The sequence below is a fragment of the Caenorhabditis briggsae genome, assembly GCF_000004555.2.
Source record: "Caenorhabditis briggsae complete genome, chrX, whole genome shotgun sequence".
Lineage (NCBI taxonomy): Eukaryota > Metazoa > Nematoda > Chromadorea > Rhabditida > Rhabditidae > Caenorhabditis > Caenorhabditis briggsae.
This window is the reverse complement of record NC_013491.2, coordinates 11358377-11376354: the sequence shown is the minus strand read 5'-3', so window position 1 is coordinate 11376354 and position 17978 is coordinate 11358377. Positions and strand designations below refer to the sequence as shown.

At 40.9% G+C, this 17978-nt stretch overlaps 1 protein-coding gene across 1 annotated transcript; it reads left to right on the top strand.

Moving 5' to 3' along the window:
* Positions 1 to 5109: 5109 nt before the first annotated feature.
* On the top strand, positions 5110 to 17420 carry Cbr-lgx-1 (the record flags this gene model as incomplete). Its single annotated transcript, XM_045239782.1, has 29 exons — positions 5110 to 5155; positions 5200 to 5311; positions 5361 to 5476; positions 5523 to 5731; positions 5778 to 6162; positions 6259 to 6411; positions 6851 to 6988; positions 7071 to 7217; positions 7386 to 7486; positions 7534 to 7699; positions 7747 to 7890; positions 7946 to 8077; positions 12036 to 12116; positions 12163 to 12432; positions 12483 to 12950; positions 13181 to 13269; positions 13317 to 13438; positions 13492 to 13799; positions 13845 to 13955; positions 14106 to 14525; positions 15054 to 15239; positions 15293 to 15733; positions 15786 to 15920; positions 15969 to 16106; positions 16156 to 16399; positions 16445 to 16598; positions 16645 to 16908; positions 16957 to 17184; positions 17232 to 17420. 29 exons carry the CDS (start codon positions 5110 to 5112, stop codon positions 17418 to 17420), a joined length of 5697 nt encoding a protein of 1898 aa, XP_045095522.1.
* Positions 17421 to 17978: the final 558 nt, after the last annotated feature.

Below are 17978 nucleotides of genomic sequence, written 5' to 3'. Positions count from 1 at the left end.
ACTCTGGAACCAAAAAAAGGTGTTTTCAAAAGCGTTCGGTTGGAAAACCACATATTCGGAACCGATGGATACAAGTAATAAAGTTAATCGGTTTGTTGACTGTTTGGGACAACCCAACAGAAAAAATGGAAAAATTTTCTTGAAGAAAAAACGTTATGAACAAAATTGAAATTTGAACACGGAGTGGAAAAAATAAAGAGGGAAGAAGAAGAAGTGGAAAGAATAGAATGTTGTGAATAAGCATGAGGAGCACAATTGAATCTGATGCTCAGGGGAACAATTAGCGGGAACTTGAAGTTTTAGGGAGCACGCGCAAAGGGTCGAGCCACCCCGGGTTAGGACGAGTAGTGTGGAAAAAAAACTTTGAAGCACCGCAGCCCAACACATAAACAGAAGAAGAAGACACAGATGCACATTGCATTCTATCCCAAAAACACGTATCCATAAATAGTATTCGGCAGTGGTCAGTCCGGAAACGAGATTCTTGATAATTTATCACACGCAACCTTGTGCTTCCCCCTAAATCTTGGGTAATATATGATTGAAGTCAAAAAGTCGAAAGCATTGGGCGTATTTGGGGTGGGTTTGGTGATGGTGGTGAGTGCTGCTCCATCCCAAAAAAATGAATGAGGAAGGGAAGATGGAAGGGGTTGGAGAGCGAGAAGAAGAAAAAAAAAAGAAGTCAGTGGTGCCCAGAGCTTGAAGGTGAGGCACAGAACATCACAGCAAAAGAAGAAAGTAAAATTAGTCAAGTTTTCGGGGTCGAGACCTGTCACTCACTCAGCGATGTCTTCGCTTCCCGGAAAAACCGACTGAATATTCAAATTAATTGCATGGTCAGAGCTGGGTAGGAAGAGGTCGAGCAAAGGATAAAACAGAGAAGAACATAGCCAAGCAGCAACTCGTTCCGGAAATAAAGAATCGAACAACACGTTCCATTTGTTATTTGCAGATGGAAGGCAAAATGAAAATTATTGGCGCAATTAGAAGGATAGTCAAGGAATGCTTGAAATTAGGCAAACTTGGAAAAAACTAACATTGATGAACGATTTCGTACAAAAAATGTAAAATCTTTTTTCTCATATTAATGAAAAACTGTTTGAGTAAACTAATAAGATTCATCATTTGGGAAAAAAAACTCCAAAACAGAAAACTATGAGAATCGTTTTGTTAATTTAGAGTAAAACCTAAATTGATTCTGTAAAACATGTATTTGGAAAAATATGTTGCGAAGAAGAAGTCAGACTAGAAAATGTACGAACATGTCAACTCAATTCAATATCAAAGTTTTGAAATATATATTTTCAAATTGATTATACACTGCTGTTTGTAATGAATCTGTGATTGACGGAGAACTCTGAAATACCATCTAAAAAAATATGAAAAGTGAGTCTGAAAAGTTTAAAGGGAAAACGGAGGATCTGGAACTCGTCTGCGGCTAATATTGAAAATCATTCCGGAATTTACCGTATCTATTAGTTTGGACTCCCATTTTAATAGAATTTTTTCTCTATTAAAATTGAAGATTTCATGATAAGTTCAGTTTTTGAAATCCCATCGGAGCCACTTTCCATTTCATGACGATCTATATTTCCTCCCAATTCTACATAACAAAATGACTCAATGTGAATTTCTCGAAAACTCGAAAAGTGCTAATTTTTGGAAAAACTGCCTTGTGAGAGCTTTCTAATTTTTATACATATATTTCTTCCATTTTTGGAAAAAATTTGATATAGCATTTTTTTAATTTATTTGGTTGTTCCGTTTGTTTTTGAAATCATTATTTGTGATCGGGTTTAAATTGCTTTTTTACAAAAAAGAAAAAAGACAACTGTTGTAACTCAAGCTAGGCACAATGAATATGATGAATACAGTTTTCTGGAAACTTTTCTTGAATGTTGGCACTTTTTAAAACTGAAACTTCGTGAGTTGGTATTTTAGATTGCTCCGGCTATGCCTGGCGCTGCATACCAAACCATTCCCTTATAAGATCTACACGATTCGTCAGTCCGTATATCCACCAAACACATTGTGAATAGTTTAATATTGAAACCCGAGCTATGCCACTCAAGTGTGCGTTCGTTTCGTTTCTATTTTCAGTGCAAATCTTACCCGCACTTGCTTCTTCTCCGTCATTTGTTATGTGTCAACTTCATTTTCGAAATCCATCCTTCAAAATCTAACAAGAAGAAAAATGAAGAAAAAGAAGAAGAAGGAGAAGACTTGTTCAGACAGTCGCGCTTGTTTTTGTTTCGAAACACAGCTTTATCCCGTTGCAGAAGGGCATAGGCTCGAGCACGGACTGTTCAGCAACAAGTGTTGCGCGCTCACGACAATTCAACATATGTCTCCATCCAGATCTTCCGCACACTACTCGTCTCTCTTCAGTGACGAGCCGGCGAGAGGGGCTACTCCCCCCTTTCCCGCCATATCCACTTGTATGCTTATCACGCTAATACTTTGGCTTGACCTGGGCAGTGCAAAAACTGGAAGAGTCGTGGCGGTGGAATATGAAAAAAGATGTTAACGAGAACATGACCAAAAGAAAAATACATGATTATCTCAAGTGTCATGGTTTTGACGGGAAAAAATTAGAAGAGCACTTTTCCACGCCGCGAGTGGACTAGTTCTGACCAGTTCTGTGACAAAGAGCAACAATCAATTCTTATCTATATTATATAGTCTGTGGGAAAGTAGAAAGTCTCTCGCTAAAGTCTCTTTTCAGGAAGCATTTTGTTGTAAATTGACAGATTTATTCATTTACTGCGTATTGATTTATTTATAACAGTCACAAAGATGGTTACGTAAAAATGTGTGTAGACAGCAATAAAAAATGGAAAGTATACAATTCTCAGATTTTTGGCCCCTGATTTTTCCCTGAAAATAATCTCCAAAGAAACTGAGCTTGTTAATCTCAAAATGAGACATTCTGCACTTTTGCCACCCACATACCCGGATAAAAGGGCGCAGTTGTCTTTTGACACATGTCAAAATAAGGACATTGTCTTTATTTGTATAAGATTTTAATAACCTTTCTTGACGCGTGCCAATCCCATTTTCATGTTTGCCAGAAGATCATTTGATCATTCCAGGTTTGAGCAAGCAGCTCCTGACAAACATATAGTAACGGGTTGATTTCTCCGATATCTATATCCTCCTTGATCTTCCTCATTCACATTGTCTCTCTCGCGCACTAAATTTAGTCATTTTTTGTACTCATGCTTTTCGGCCTCCGATACAGGCTTTCCCCGAGCTCCACCTCCGATGGAGAGGGCAGGCTTTCAACGAGAGCTGGTCAGCAAAGAGGTGGATAAGATAAAGAATTTCGGGTATATACACAATCAAACAAGTCTTTTTGGAAGTGGCTCGCCGTGGCCGTGTGCTCGCCCCCAAAACGGCCTGTGTTTATATTTATGGCTTTAGAAGGGGTTTCGGTGAGCCCTAGCTAGATAACGATATATTTTAACATCATTTTTTTAAACATTATCTTTCTTTTTAGTAAGTTGGCTACATTTTATATGCTTTGAGACTTGTAAAATGGTTTCAACAGCTCTCATTCCTTTCCCCATAGTATTTTGAAACCCAAAAAAAACTTTCCTCATCTCTAGCTTTCTCCACTCTTTGCTCATTATAATTTTTCTCTCCAATCGTGTGCGAATTATATCGCTGATTAATATAACCGCGGCGTGCGGTCATCATCAAAAGCAGCTTATATGCTAGACGCGTGAATTTTTGTAGACAAACGGCTCGCAGCCTGTGTTCGATCGGTTGGAAATTCGAGACGACTCGAGCATTTTGATGCCCTACCGATTTCCCCTTATTTTCCCCCTTTCTCTTTTTAGAAATCCTCCGGGTAACTCGTTTTGTATGCTCTCTGTTTGACCACCGGTCGGCGTTCGTTTTCCTGTAATTGAGATGTTCAACAAGCCTTCCGACTGGATGTTCCAAATCTTTTGAGACGACTATATAGTTTTTACATCCGTATCCCGTGCTGATCTACGAATTTTAGTTCGAGTAGTTCTTTTTGAAGCCAATCCCTCTGATGTCATCATCGTGATTTTTCTAGGGTTGTTGTTCCTTCCAAGGTTTCCGGAACCTTCTTCGGAATGCAGTCATGTTCACTCCATTGTTTTTTATTCTAAGCAATCGCTCTTGCACTATGAAATTCACACCTCGTTTCGAAAAACCACCTGTATAGGTTCCTAATCCTTTAGTTCAACACTTGTTGTCGGCTTCCAAAAAAGCAAACCCGAGACGAAACCGAGCCCACCCATTTCTTCAGATTGAATGAGAGAGACTCAACCCGAATCTCCTTGTCATAACATCACGCACCCTCCTCCCTCCCTCATTCTATCTCACTTCTCCCAAACTTTTGTCGTCGCCCGGTATATGGTCAGCGACATTGTGGAAAAGAGTCTACGTTGAGTCAACAGGTCTCCTCCGAGTTGACCAACCCCACTGGGTGCTAAAATCGAAGACTAGAGAAAAAACCGATAACCCATCGGGGAGATGGACGAAAAAAAGAACACCTCTTTCTGTTCGCATTCCTCTTATCCTCTCTATTGATATCACTCGGGGGTCTGCGGAGACTGGACAAATGATGACACCGATTTTTGAAGTGGTCATAGCTCTTTCGTGTTACTTGTTCAGACAAATTTGGTTTTGGTCCAGATGGACTTTGAACATTTGTTCGGTAGATCTTAGAGTCCTACAGTGGATACTCTTTTTTGCTGTCACCATCTTATCCATTATTTTTTATTTCAATACCACATTCTTCGATATTCCTCTGAAATGATTCATAATTCTCGGAGAGTCAACTGACCAGCACTTTATTTTTAATGTGAATCCATCCGCACTAAATTTCCACACAAGTACAAGTCTTGAGACCTCAAACCGAGATTTGTAAACATGTTGAGTACCCCCCACCACCGTAAATTGACTTCAATAGTACTTGATATTCCATGCACCCCTCTCAAAGTTGTGCTCTGTGTTCACTTCCGTATTAAACTCATTTGATTTTGACCTTTATGAAATTCATCATTTAAAAAAAAATTAAGGCTCGCCAACGACAGAAGATCTAGCGGGAACAATCAGCTTCACCAATACACGATGCGAGTTCTTCTCGCTATTTCAGTTATCTATCACACAACTATAGGTAAGTGTTTTTTCATTCTATTTCAAAAAATTGGATTACTGTAGCTCAACAAGTGGGAATCAATGTTCCATGCAATAAAGAACTAGATGGACTGCTCACAGCGGATCCGGATGGCGACGAGCGTGCTTTCATGAGTTGTCAGGGTGTTGGTGTAGGGTGAGTGTTTTTCAAAAATTGATCATTTGATTTCATGGCTTTTTTTCAGAACAATTGGTTTCTGGGAGCGAAAATTGTGTCCGAATAACATGGTATTTGACTTCATCAACCAACAATGCAAGGAGCAGAAGAAAAAAGCACGTAAACAACAAACATTGAGTATTGGTGGGTAGTCTATCTAAGGCATTTCTATTCAAGAAAATTGTTCCAGCCATCCTCAACAACAGTTGTGCAAACGGAGAAACTTGTATCGGAGGTTCTGTGTGCGACTTGGACACCCTCAGATGCATGTGTCCATACGGGACGACTCCAAAACTGGATACGCTGTCTTGTGAATCATCGCAACCGCCATTTGTCTCTGCCACTGTTGACGGACCGCCAGCGCAATTTTTTAACTCGTTCAATGGCGCCCAAGGAAATGTTAGTTGCTGGATTCAGCTCAAGTTAATAAATTGGGATTTTTCAGAGAAACAACAATGGATTCGTCCCATTCCCACAGCAGCCAGAGGTTCCAGATTTCCAACCGAACAATAACTTCAAGTTTGGAAACAATCAGCAGAACAATAACAACTTTGGAAACAATAATGGAAACTCCGACTTCAACTGGAATCCAAATTTCAACTGGAACAATAACAAACAAGCTCCGATGAACAACATGAACAATAATAATAACAATAACAACGGAGGATCCTCAGAATTCAACCCATTCCAGCCAAATCCAAATCAAAAGTTTGTTTTCAATTTCAACAAGAACCAAGGAGGAAACATGAACAACAATAATAATATGAATAATATGAATAACAACAATAACCAAAACGTTCCTGAAGTCAAACCAAAAGTTGCCACACTTGGTAAGTCACACCAACTCCATTTTCTCTTGCACCCCCTATTTTCTATGATTTCTCTCTTTTTTTTGGTATCTTTTGGTTTCCTTCTTAATTTTCTAGCTATTCCTGGTGCTTCGTGTAAGTCCAACGAGATTTGTGTTGGTGGTTCAATTTGTACACTTCCAATTGGCATCTGTCTCTGTCCTGGTGATCTTGAAGCTCGTGATGGAGAATGTGTTTTGCCTGCCGCTTCGACTATCTCTGTTCAAAAGGGTCTCTTTTATTTTACTTATTTTCAAAATTATATTTTTCTTTTTTTTCCTCGGTTCTTCTATTTCTGAACTGTTTCGTTCTTTTTAAGTTTTCAAAACTATGTTGACTATAACGTATTTTTTCGAATAGAAGCTTATCCAAACGGTTGAATTTGAGAACATTTATCTCGATTCCTGTGAAAGATATCGAATATTGTCAACTGAGAAATAATGGGGGATGATGAATAATTGGGGATATTATGATGAGCATTTCATCAGTTGACCAATTCGGGTTGTCTCTCACAAATATCGAGATAATTAAGCTAAAAATTGAAGGTTTAGGCGACTTCTGTTTGAAAAATACAGTAACTTCAAAAACTCGGTTTCCCAGAGCCACAAATCCAATTTTCCGCGTGCATTTCCTTCCACTAACTTCTCATTTATAAAAAAACCTATTCCAGTCGGAATCGGTGCTCTTTGCTCCGATCTTGCCGAGTGCGACCATGGAAGTTCCTGTGTTATGGGAAGATGTACATGCGTTTCTCCACTTGTCCAGCATGAAGGAAAATGTGTGCTCCGTCAACAACAAAAGTTTGTCGGTGAGTCCATCTCTGAGAATTGTAATGATCTTCATATTCACATTTCGAATGCATTTTGGAATGCCTTTTTTAACAATTTTAGGACCTGGCGAACTTTGCGATAACGGCGAAATTTGTGGAAAAGGAAGCGTTTGTGACGTGATGATTCCCGTTTGTGTGTGCCCAGCTCATACTGATCTCAATAACGGAGAATGCATTTCTGTGTCTTCCGCCCAAACAACACAACCTGGTTTGTACAAGTTTCTTTTCTCCATTTGCAATTGTTCCGAAATGCTGTAATCCAGTTTTCCAATATTCATACAAAGCGTGGTTTTTATAATCCTGTCTGTCAAAAAAAACTGTTCAAAAACATTATTCAAATTCATTTTCATATAAAAACTAACCTCTTCTTTTTCAGTCAAAATTATGACACCACCAACCCTCCCACCAGTCCAAGTTCCAGTTCAAACTCTGCCCCCACAGACTCGTCCACCACCACCGCCAGTTCAACAAACTCAGGTAACTCCCCCCGCAACGCCCTTTGAAATGAATTCCGCGAGTTTCAGCCACCAATCCAGACCCCAGCCCAGCCAGTGTTCTTCCAAACCACAGCACCACCAAGACCAACATACATGACCACTCAGCCAACAACTCCATTCATTCCAAAACAAATCTACACAGCTCCACCACAGATTCCAAAGAGTTCCATCAAGATCAACCCATTGAAGATTGGTAAGTGAACAAAAAAACATCGCTGAGTTAACATTTTGATCGTTCAGGAGGAAGCAAACAAGCCGGAGTCGGTGTCCGTTGCTCTCTCAACACAGATTGTATGATTGGAGCCTACTGTAACGGAAATACCAATCCACCATCTTGCCAATGCCTTTCTACCCATGTGAACATTGAAGGAAGGTGTGAGAAAGGTAAGTGATTGGGCCAACCTCTATTCTCTATTCTTCTGTTCTCTTCTCCTTCTAGTTATCTATCCGGGACAAGTTGGTTGCCGTAGTGATTTGCAATGTCATGCCGCCCACAGCGGTACCCACTGTATCGATCGGATTTGTGTATGCCCGGAGGGACAAAAAGCGATTGATCAGACTTGTGTCTCAGGTTACTTCTTTAATTTCAATTCTGTCAACCCTATGATTGTAGAAAATAACACCTTCCCAATTAAACTCCAGGTACTTCATCCCCTAATCAACCTTGCGGATTCTCATCGGCTAATCCTTGCTCAAACCAAAGTGTGTGCTACCAAAACCTGTGTATTTGTCCTGATCGTTATACCTATAACTTGTCTTCCCAGTCTTGTGACATCTTCTTCCCCAAGCCTACCGAGTGCTCCAAAGCATGCTTCTACCCATATGCTTGTGTTACCGACGTTTGTATCTGTCCTGATAATATTGACTGTGTGAACCTTATTACCAAATCATGGCCACAATCGAAAAGAACCAGAAGACAAGCTGATGGATGTATGGAGAATCCAGGAATCTGTAAAAGTAGAAATGCAATCTGCATAGAGGGGATTTGCCAGTGCCCACCAAGCTTTCAAGAGAAGAATGGGATTTGTGTCCCTGAAAACTTGGATGTTAGATTAAGAGACTCAAATTGCACTAGTTCTGCTAACTGTCCAGTTCATTATTCCTGTGAGAATGGAAGGTGTCAATGTGAATCGGAAGAGTTCGACATTGTAAGTTACATTGTTTCATTTCACATTTCAACGGCGAAGCGTTTTAGAATGGTAACTGTCAACCGATGCATTTCTATGGCGCCTTCAAAAACATCAACAATCAATGCACGTCAAAGGATCGATGTGCCGGCGGATCAAAATGCAAAGACGCGCTATGCCAATGTGTCGACGGAGCTGTCGAGATCACCGGCAAATGCAAACAGTTCCCCGGCGGTCATTGTTCAAACGGCGAGATGTGTTCCGGTGGCAGTAGCTGCTATCTAGGCAAATGCCGATGTGATCCCTCGCGTACACTCGACAACCAAAGATGTGTTCAAACAGCGGTGCCAATCGGATCAACTTGTCGTCGGGGACAGACATGTGTGAATGGAGCCGCATGTCGGTTTGGTATGTGCTTGTGTGTATCAAAAACCGTTGCGGTACTTGGTAGATGTGTGAATGGAGATGATGCAGTTGCAACAAGCGTATCGGATAACAAAATTGTTGGAGAGGATAAAACACCAGGAATGCCATGTTCACCGGAAGACACTTGTCTGGCAGGATCGATTTGCAGGGATGGAGTTTGTCTTTGTGATGCGGACTTGGTACTAGAAAATGATAGGTGCTCAATTCTCACAACTCAAGAATCCACTTCATCCACTGGCAGCATTGAAACGCTTCCCAAAAACAATGATTGCACATCCGATGACTTCTGCCCGGTAAATGGGAAATGCGTTGATGGACAATGCATTTGCTTTCCAGGCTTCAAACTGAACAATGACATCTGTCAGAAAGAGAAAATTTCCTTCTCTTCTCACCCCGGTAAATCTATTCCCGGATCACAATGCACATCGACTTCTGAATGTTCTTTCCGTACTAAATGTATTGATGGAGTATGCCGGTGCAAGAAAGGAGAGACCATCATCGAATCTACCTGTCGATCAGCAATACATCATATCTTGCCTGGATTGACATGCGATCCTTCAAATGGATATGACTGCGTAGGAGAATCTATTTGTCAGTATGGAGTTTGTAAATGTCAACGACGACTTGTTAGCGATGGTCAGAAATGTGTTCCGATCCATTTGGCGCTTTTAGTCATTCCTAGAAAATCGTGTGCTAACGGTGAGCCATGTGGTGGAGGATCGTATTGTGCCAAAGATGGAATATGTCGTTGTCCAAATGACGAGGTGGCAGATGTGAACAAGAAGTGCGTTAAGAAACATTCAGTTATTTCTGTCTTCAATAAAATCAAGCCGATAGCTACAACAGCTCCACCAACGACAACAACCACTGTCTACACAACTACACTGGATAATAATTATGTACAACAGAAAATTGACGAGCTTGAGAAAATGGAAATGGAATTCAAAAACTCCATACCAACAGATATGACACCTCCAGCAGTTCACAGACCATTCACATCAATTCTTGCTGGTCATCAATGCACTCAAAACTCCGAATGCCCATCCTTCTCATTCTGCTTTGCCAACTCATGCAACTGTATGGCAGGATTCCGAGCAACATCTGGAATTTGTGAACCAGCGATTGCTGTTGGAGAGCCGTGTGTCACTTCCAATCAATGCTTTGATAACTCAGAATGTGTTTTTGGAATCTGCACTTGTACCGGTGCAAATTGCAAAAATACCAAAATGGCTCATCCTGGGGAAGACTGCACATCTGTGAAAACAGTTTGCAGTTACAACAGCTACTGTAGTTTAATGAGTGGTGTTTGTGAATGTCCATCTGGTATGGCAACAAAAGGAAAAAAATGTGAAAACACTTTTGAGTCGATTGGAAAAGACTGCGTCACTTCAAGAAACTGTCAAAAGTCCAGTTACTGTGACAATGGTTATTGTGTCTGCAAAAACGGTCACAAGATTGCTGATAACATGTGTTTCAATAGTCCTCCGGAATACAAAAGTTTCAGTATTCTCCCCTTTGACAAGAACATCGGTGAGAATACTCCACTTCAAAACTCGCTGAAAAACGAATTTCGAGGACTTCAAGAAGTGAGCAACGATGGATTATTCCACACAACTACCAAGTTTCCAGAGATTCTCTCCTTTACAATGATCCCTCCTCCACCCGAGACTAACCAACCTAACTCCAATTTTCCTCAAATCTTTTCCAGTTTTCCCATTGCTTACGGTGCCAAAACTGTTGCCGAAGAAGAGAACAATAGCACGATGAAGTATAAGATTGCGTTTCCTGGGGAATATTGTGGGAATGGAGAAGTGTGCCTAGGCAACTCAGTTTGTGAGAACCATTTCTGTAGATGCCTTCAAGATGTGGCAGCTGAAAATGGTATCTGTCCACCACAAGTGGATGATCTCCGAGTTCTCGGACTACAACCTCTAGGCAGAGAGTTTCGATTCAGTCAAGGAAAAAAGATCGAAATGAGAAGAACTAGTTCTCTACCACTGGAAAACTGTCAGAATGAGGAGACATGTGAAAACAATTCCACTTGTCAAAGTATTCTTGGTTTGGGACTTATTTGCCAGTGCGTCGAAGATACCGTACTTTGGAATGGGGAATGTTTGGCAATTGAAGACTCGTATTCATTGATCCCAATTGATGGATCCTGTGATCAAGAATCCATGTGTCTTTCTGGTAGCGAGTGTGTTTCTGGAAAGTGTAAATGTGGGGATGATAAGCGTCTGATTCTTGGCATCTGTGTCATTGGCGCCCTTCCAGAAACATCATGTGAAAATGGAGAGGTGTGTATTAATGGCTCGATTTGTGGTGATTCGAACTGCGAGTGTCCGGATGGCACAAGAAATGATAATGGCAATTGTGTGACGTCAACTTCTAATAAATTCTTGCTAAATGAGAAAGAAGAAGAGGAAGAAGAAGAAACTCAAAACTTTGTGAATCTAGAAGAAGAACAAAGTAATGACGACGAGCCCAGCTTGAGAAGCCTAGTCAGACGAGAACTTGCTTCTATCGACTGTGCTAATGATTCTGAATGCCAACCGAATTTCAAGTGTCTTGAATACGTGTGCGTCTGTGACGGAAACACTGAAAACTGCCTGGAATCCATAGTGGATCTCCGTGAATCAGTCACTCCGGGAAGTGGATGTGACAAGAATCGGAAATGTGGAAACGATTCGATTTGCTACAAAAACTATTGCGTGTGCAGTTACGAAGACCAGCCTGAAAATGACCAGTGTGTTTCTCGTGACTGGCATATCGGATTTGGTTCTCAGTGTAGTAATGTGACAAGGTGTCGTGAGGATCTAACATGTCTTGGTGGAATTTGCATGTGCAAGTTTGGTGATTTGAAATGTAATCGTAAGTGGATTTCCCCCTTTCTAACTACTAGCATGAATCCCTTTAACCGTTTATTATAATTAACTAGATCTTCAGAACTTACTTTCTAACACAAGCAGTCTATTACAGCCAATGAGCCAATCACATCTCCACCGGGAGGCTCTTGCTCCAATCTCCGTGAGTGCACTGGAGGATCTGTTTGCAGAGAAGGTAACAAAACAAAACAATATTTACTAAATTCACCAAGATATTCCAGGATGGTGCATTTGCCCAGATCCATCTATGATTGTCAACCGTGGAATTTGCATCCAGTCCGGACCAAAACCAACATTGCCTCCAAGAGTATTAACAGTTTTTTGTGCTCCTTGTAACCCACAAAATTTACAGACGTCGATCCCCCATGTTCCATTGCCACCACAACTTCCAATTTCTGTTCATGTTCCACAGGTCACCATCACAAAAGCTCAACCATTCGTCACCGAAGCCCCACCACAAGGCAAGAAAGTCGTACCTGGAGGAAGATGTGGTTTGAAGTGTCTCTTCTCTGTTCTATCATTAACTTTCCTTTGTTTCTAGGACCTATTGATGTTTGTGTGGGTGGGAGTAACTGCATAGAAGGGTTATGTCTGTGTCCAGCGGGTCAACAGCCCAGCAACAACGGACGTTGTGGAAAGTTCACAACCACGTCCACCTCGAGACAGACCACTTTGCCGTCGACCACCATGACAACCCAAGGTACCACGTACACCACAACGCCAGCACCGCCACCAGCCACAACTAGCGTGTTCTCATTTACAATTGCCGACTTGTTGAGCACCCGCCGACAGCCTGCTTTCATCGAAATTCCAACGCATGTTCCTCTAACCACCACTGCTATACAGACCGACGATGAGTGCACGGCGATTGGTCTGATTTGCAAGGGTAACACCGTGTGTTTAAACAAATCCTGCCAGTGTCCCGAGAATTATGTACTACATCACGACGGATGTGTCTCACCTGAAGAGGCGGCACGGCGAAAAGCTCGTGGGAAAGCACGACATGAAGGTTTGAAAATTGACAACAAAAACATGGATGACGAGTTTTATTCTTCTGTATTATCATAACTGCTTGGTGTGTATTTGCGTGGTTGAATTTGCAGTGTTTTTAGAAAGTTCAAAAAGTCTCAAAAAGTACACCTCCACTTGCTGCTTATAGCACAAAGAGCCCGATTATTTGCTCGCACTTTTAAAACCATTCACCATTTGAATGACCATATTAGACATCATTGTTTTCAGCCACAACCGCTAGAGTATACTCGAAACCAGGTGAGGCTTGTACACAAGGACAAACGTGTGTTGGTGGAAGTAATTGCTCGTTCAGAAAGGTTTTCAATGTTTTTAAATTGCTAATTAATCGTTTTTGTTATTCTAGCTCTGTGAATGCCCACAAGACAAGTCTGAAATTTCTCAAGGACAATGTGTGACCCCGAAAAAAATGGAAGCTGTACCAGGAGCATCCTGTAATGCCAACACTCAATGTACTAAAGGAAGCACGTAAGTTAGAGAATTCTTTTGGAACGTCTCACTAAATAAAAACCAATATCCAGCTGTGAAAGCGGGCTCTGTCGTTGTCAACCTGGATACATCGCAGTTTCTGGAAACTGTGTTGCCCTTCCGATGTCAACCACTCCAAAAATGAAAGTGGTGGCGAAACCATTAGAAAGTTGCGAGAGTGGAGAAGTTTGCGAAGGAGGATCTAGTTGTGATTATGACACTGGAATTTGTATGTGCCCACCAGGACAAATTGTGTTCAATGTGCAATGTATGCCACCACCAACACAGCCACAGTTGACCACCCGGGTTACTGTACCAACCAAAGCTGCTCCAGTTGTCACACTAAGACCATTGCATTCTAGTGAGTTTTCGAAATTTAGATGTTTTTGAAAATTTGATTTTCCAGCTGACTGTGAACAGGATGCCAATTGTGGAGAGAACAAGATTTGTGTCTCTGGGAAGTGCAAATGTAGACCGGGATTTGTTGATAATTCCGGAACTTGTGAACCATTGGAAGGTGAGAAAAACCGAACCTAGCAACTTGTGTGTGGTTTTATATCTTTCTTTCCCAAAAATTATCAAAACCAACCACGTTTTTTGTGAAGTGTTGCTGTTGTTGTTGTTGTTGTTGTTCATCCTACCCGTGTGTACTAACTGAGCATTTCAGACATCGACGTCATCGAGCGACCCATTCCAGTCTCGTATGCTAAACACAAGGTTGCCACTCTGTCTGAAAGAATGTTACCCAGAGAGCAAATTGAAATTTCTAACATTGAACCTGTCACAGTTGCAACACCAGCCAGACAAGAAACCATCACGCAGAAGCCGAGAATCGTGGGGCCACCAATCCGGCGACCAAGACCAAAGAATAAGAATAGTGGAGGATCCGGAGGAGGCAGTGGTGGAAGTGGTGGATCGAGAAGCTACAAGACTGGAAGCGGAAATGCAAACTGTCCGCCTGGCAATGAGCCAACCAGAGATGACAGTGGAAAACTAATCATCTGCAATGGTCTTGAACCCAACTGCCCGCCTAGGTCCTACTGTTATATCACTTCTGGCGGTTTCGCTACCGAGGAGTATAACTGCTGCAAGTCGTGGTAGATATTTTTGTATAGTTAACAAGTTATTCATGACCATATTTTTAATGAGCATTTTCTGGTAATAGAAATGTTCGTTATCTTCCCCACCACAAAAAGAGTGTCAGAGTGTCACTAATTTATTGAAAAATACCCAGATGTTCTATATTGAGACTCTTTGTCTTTCATCCCTCCCCCAACCCTTACGTTTTTCAACTATTTTCATTTTCTTCAAAATCTGACTGGTGATTAAAAAAAAACATTAACTGTAATTTTATATATATATATATAATTCAATGTTTCGAACTTATTCTACTCAAAATGTCTTCCCCTATTTTGCCCATTTATTTCCTTCCGTTTTCCCCAACCACCACCACATCACTAATTGTATTACACGTGTGGATTCATGTATTCTGTCACAGAATTTTCTCACTAAAACGTTTGTTTGTTCTTTTCATTTTGTGAATTATAAATAAATATGTTCAAAGGTATTCGAGGAAGATCGTTAAAATACGGTCAGGCTTGCGATCGCTATCAAGACAAATGTATCAATGGAGCAAAGTGTATCGATAAGATCTGCAAGTGCTCGCCAGGATTCCTTTTGGCGCCAAATGGATGGTGTGAAGGGTTTGATTTGGCAAAGGCAATCGAGATGAATAAGCAATCAGTTGAAACAACGCCACCAACAAAAGCTAACCGTGTTGTTCAAACCAAAAAGCAAAATGGTACGAATTTTAAAAACGATGAGTGTCTTTTCAGCAATCTCTAGAAATTTCAGTGATCACCACAACCACTACAAGTGCTCCAGTTCAACAACAAATTATCACAGACAATTCTTTCCCAACTCCCCCATCCAATATTTTCGGATTTCCTGACAGAAGAACAACCAAGCCAGTACCAAAAGTTGCTGCTGTTGGATCAGCTTGTCGGTCAATTGATATTTGTCTTGGAGAGAGCGTTTGCACAAATGGATTCTGTCATTGCCCAAAAGGTTACATTCGTCAAAATGGTCAATGTATTTCTAGTAAGACTAGAGAAACCAAAGAACAGTTGTGTAGGCATATTTTTACAGCTGAGAGCAAACACAAAGTTGCCAAGGTTGGAGAAACATGCAAGAATGGAGAAATCTGTGCTGGCGGTTCAATTTGTGATTATGACAGAAAACGATGCATCTGTGCTGCACAGCATGTGGCAATCCGAGGAATTTGTAAACAAAAATGTGAACAATCTCTTTTTTGTCGCTGCCTTATCACCATATAAAATTATTCCAGCTGCTCCGGCTTTCGCCGCTCCAGGAGACACTTGCAGCATGCGTGAAAAGTGTACCGGCGGAGCAATATGTGTGGAAGGAATGTGTCAATGCGATGATCACCATTTTGCTGAGGACGGTTACTGTAGACCGATTGGTGAGTAATTCCTGACATCACTTCAAAAATAGCACCGGTTGTTTACAGAAGCGCGCAGTTCGAAAGTGCAGTTCGTGAATGGAGCCGGATTGAGGTTCTCATCAATGCAAGTACCAAACAGACAGAGAGCCCAGCCGTGTAATACAGCAGAGTGTAAACTTCCTAATTGTTTCTGCAGTGATGATGGTGGAGACCATACATAATTGAAAAAAAAAACAAGATATGTAATTTCCAGGAAGACAAGCTCCTGGAGGACTCCGTCCTAATGAGACTCCACAGTTTGTAGTTTTGACGTTTGATGATGCTGTGAACGGAAAAACGTTCCCAGATTACAAAAAATTATTTGAAAATGATGTATTGAAAAATCCAAACGGCTGTGATGTGAAAGCAACATTCTTCATTTCCCACGAATGGACCAACTATGACGCCGTTAACTGGCTTGTTCAGAAAAATATGGAAATCGCTTCAAACTCCATTTCGTGAGTATTTATGAAGGACTACATTTGACAATTCGATCTTTTTAGTCACGAGTCATTAGAGCATGAAAACACGAATAGATGGTTGAACGAGATGGATGGACAGCGAAGAATTTTGGCTAAATTTGGTGGTGCTCCAGAAGAGCAAATTGTCGGCATTCGCTCCCCACAGCTGGCACTAGGTGGTGATAATCAGTTTGAGGTTTTCATTATTGATGTTCTAATTTATTGAATGTGACAATATTCAGATGATGTCTGGAGCTGAATTCCTGTGGGACAACTCAATGTCAGCGAACCCGGGAATCCATGGAGAACCATTCTGGCCTCAAACCATGGACTACCAAGTGGCATGGGATTGTCATGAGGAATCATGCCCGAAGAGCTCATTCCCCGGAATTTGGACTGTTCCTTTGAACCAGTTCTACGGTTCCTATATGAGACAAATCGACAGCTTCAGAAGATCTAGTATGCTTCGCGCCGCTGTTGATTTGAATAATACTGTTGATGAATTGGTGACAAATCATTGAAAAAATAGTTTTTACTAATTATTAGGGTTTTAGGAAGAGATCATAATGCGAAATTTCGAACGAAGCTACTCCGCAAACCGAGCGCCATATGTGTTGTCATTGAATGCTGACTTCCTGCAACTTGGTGGACAAAATAAGGGAATGAAGGCAGTGCAGAGGTTCTTGAATAAGATGTCAGCTAATAAGGATGTATACATTGTGACTATCAAGCAGCTTATTGACTGGATGAAACGGCCAGTTTCAATTAGCCAAATGAAAGCTGTAAGTTACCTGGACTTTCATTGTTTTTATCAATTTTGGACTTTCAGTCCAAAGCAGTTGGCTGCCCAATCACACTGTCCTTCAACCGCAATCCATCATTATCCACTTGCGACAAACCTAACAAATGTCTCTACAGTACGCCGTCGTTATCTAGCCAAGAGCATCAGTTCTTGACATGCTTGCCATGTCCAACAATGTATCCTTGGTTAGAAAACCCAGCCGGTGGTATCGTTTAATTATTTAATAAACCTATTTAATCTATTTTTCTCTTATTTATTCATGACTTCATATACCTATTTTATTGTTTCTCTATTTCTCATCCCCGAAAAATCATAATAACCATGTCTTTCACGTGTATGTATACTACTGGAATTGAAACCTCCGTCTACTTAAAAGTAGTTTTCAAACCTCATAGTTTTCTTTTTATTTATGAAATGAACGTTATGCATTTTTTTTCGTTTCTTCTTTTTTTCGAAATTTTTGACCCACTCAACATTCTCAACAAGAAGGGAAAAGCACTCTTTTTCTTTTTTTTGCATATTCAATTTTTTGCGTCATGACCTCTTTTGCAAAGTGTGTCTTTTTTCGTTCTCGCAACATTTTTCTTAATGAAAGAAACACAAGAAAAACCTCGTGGAATTCTTTTTTCTATTGATAATTATCGGCGTGAGTGTACTTTACCCGCATTATAAACCTTATCAGCCACAGTTAGATTTAGTGAAGAATCCGGGAACGGTTGAATGGGCAAGTTTCCCAAAGGAAAACCGTACGAGGCGAAGTAAATGCGCTCTATT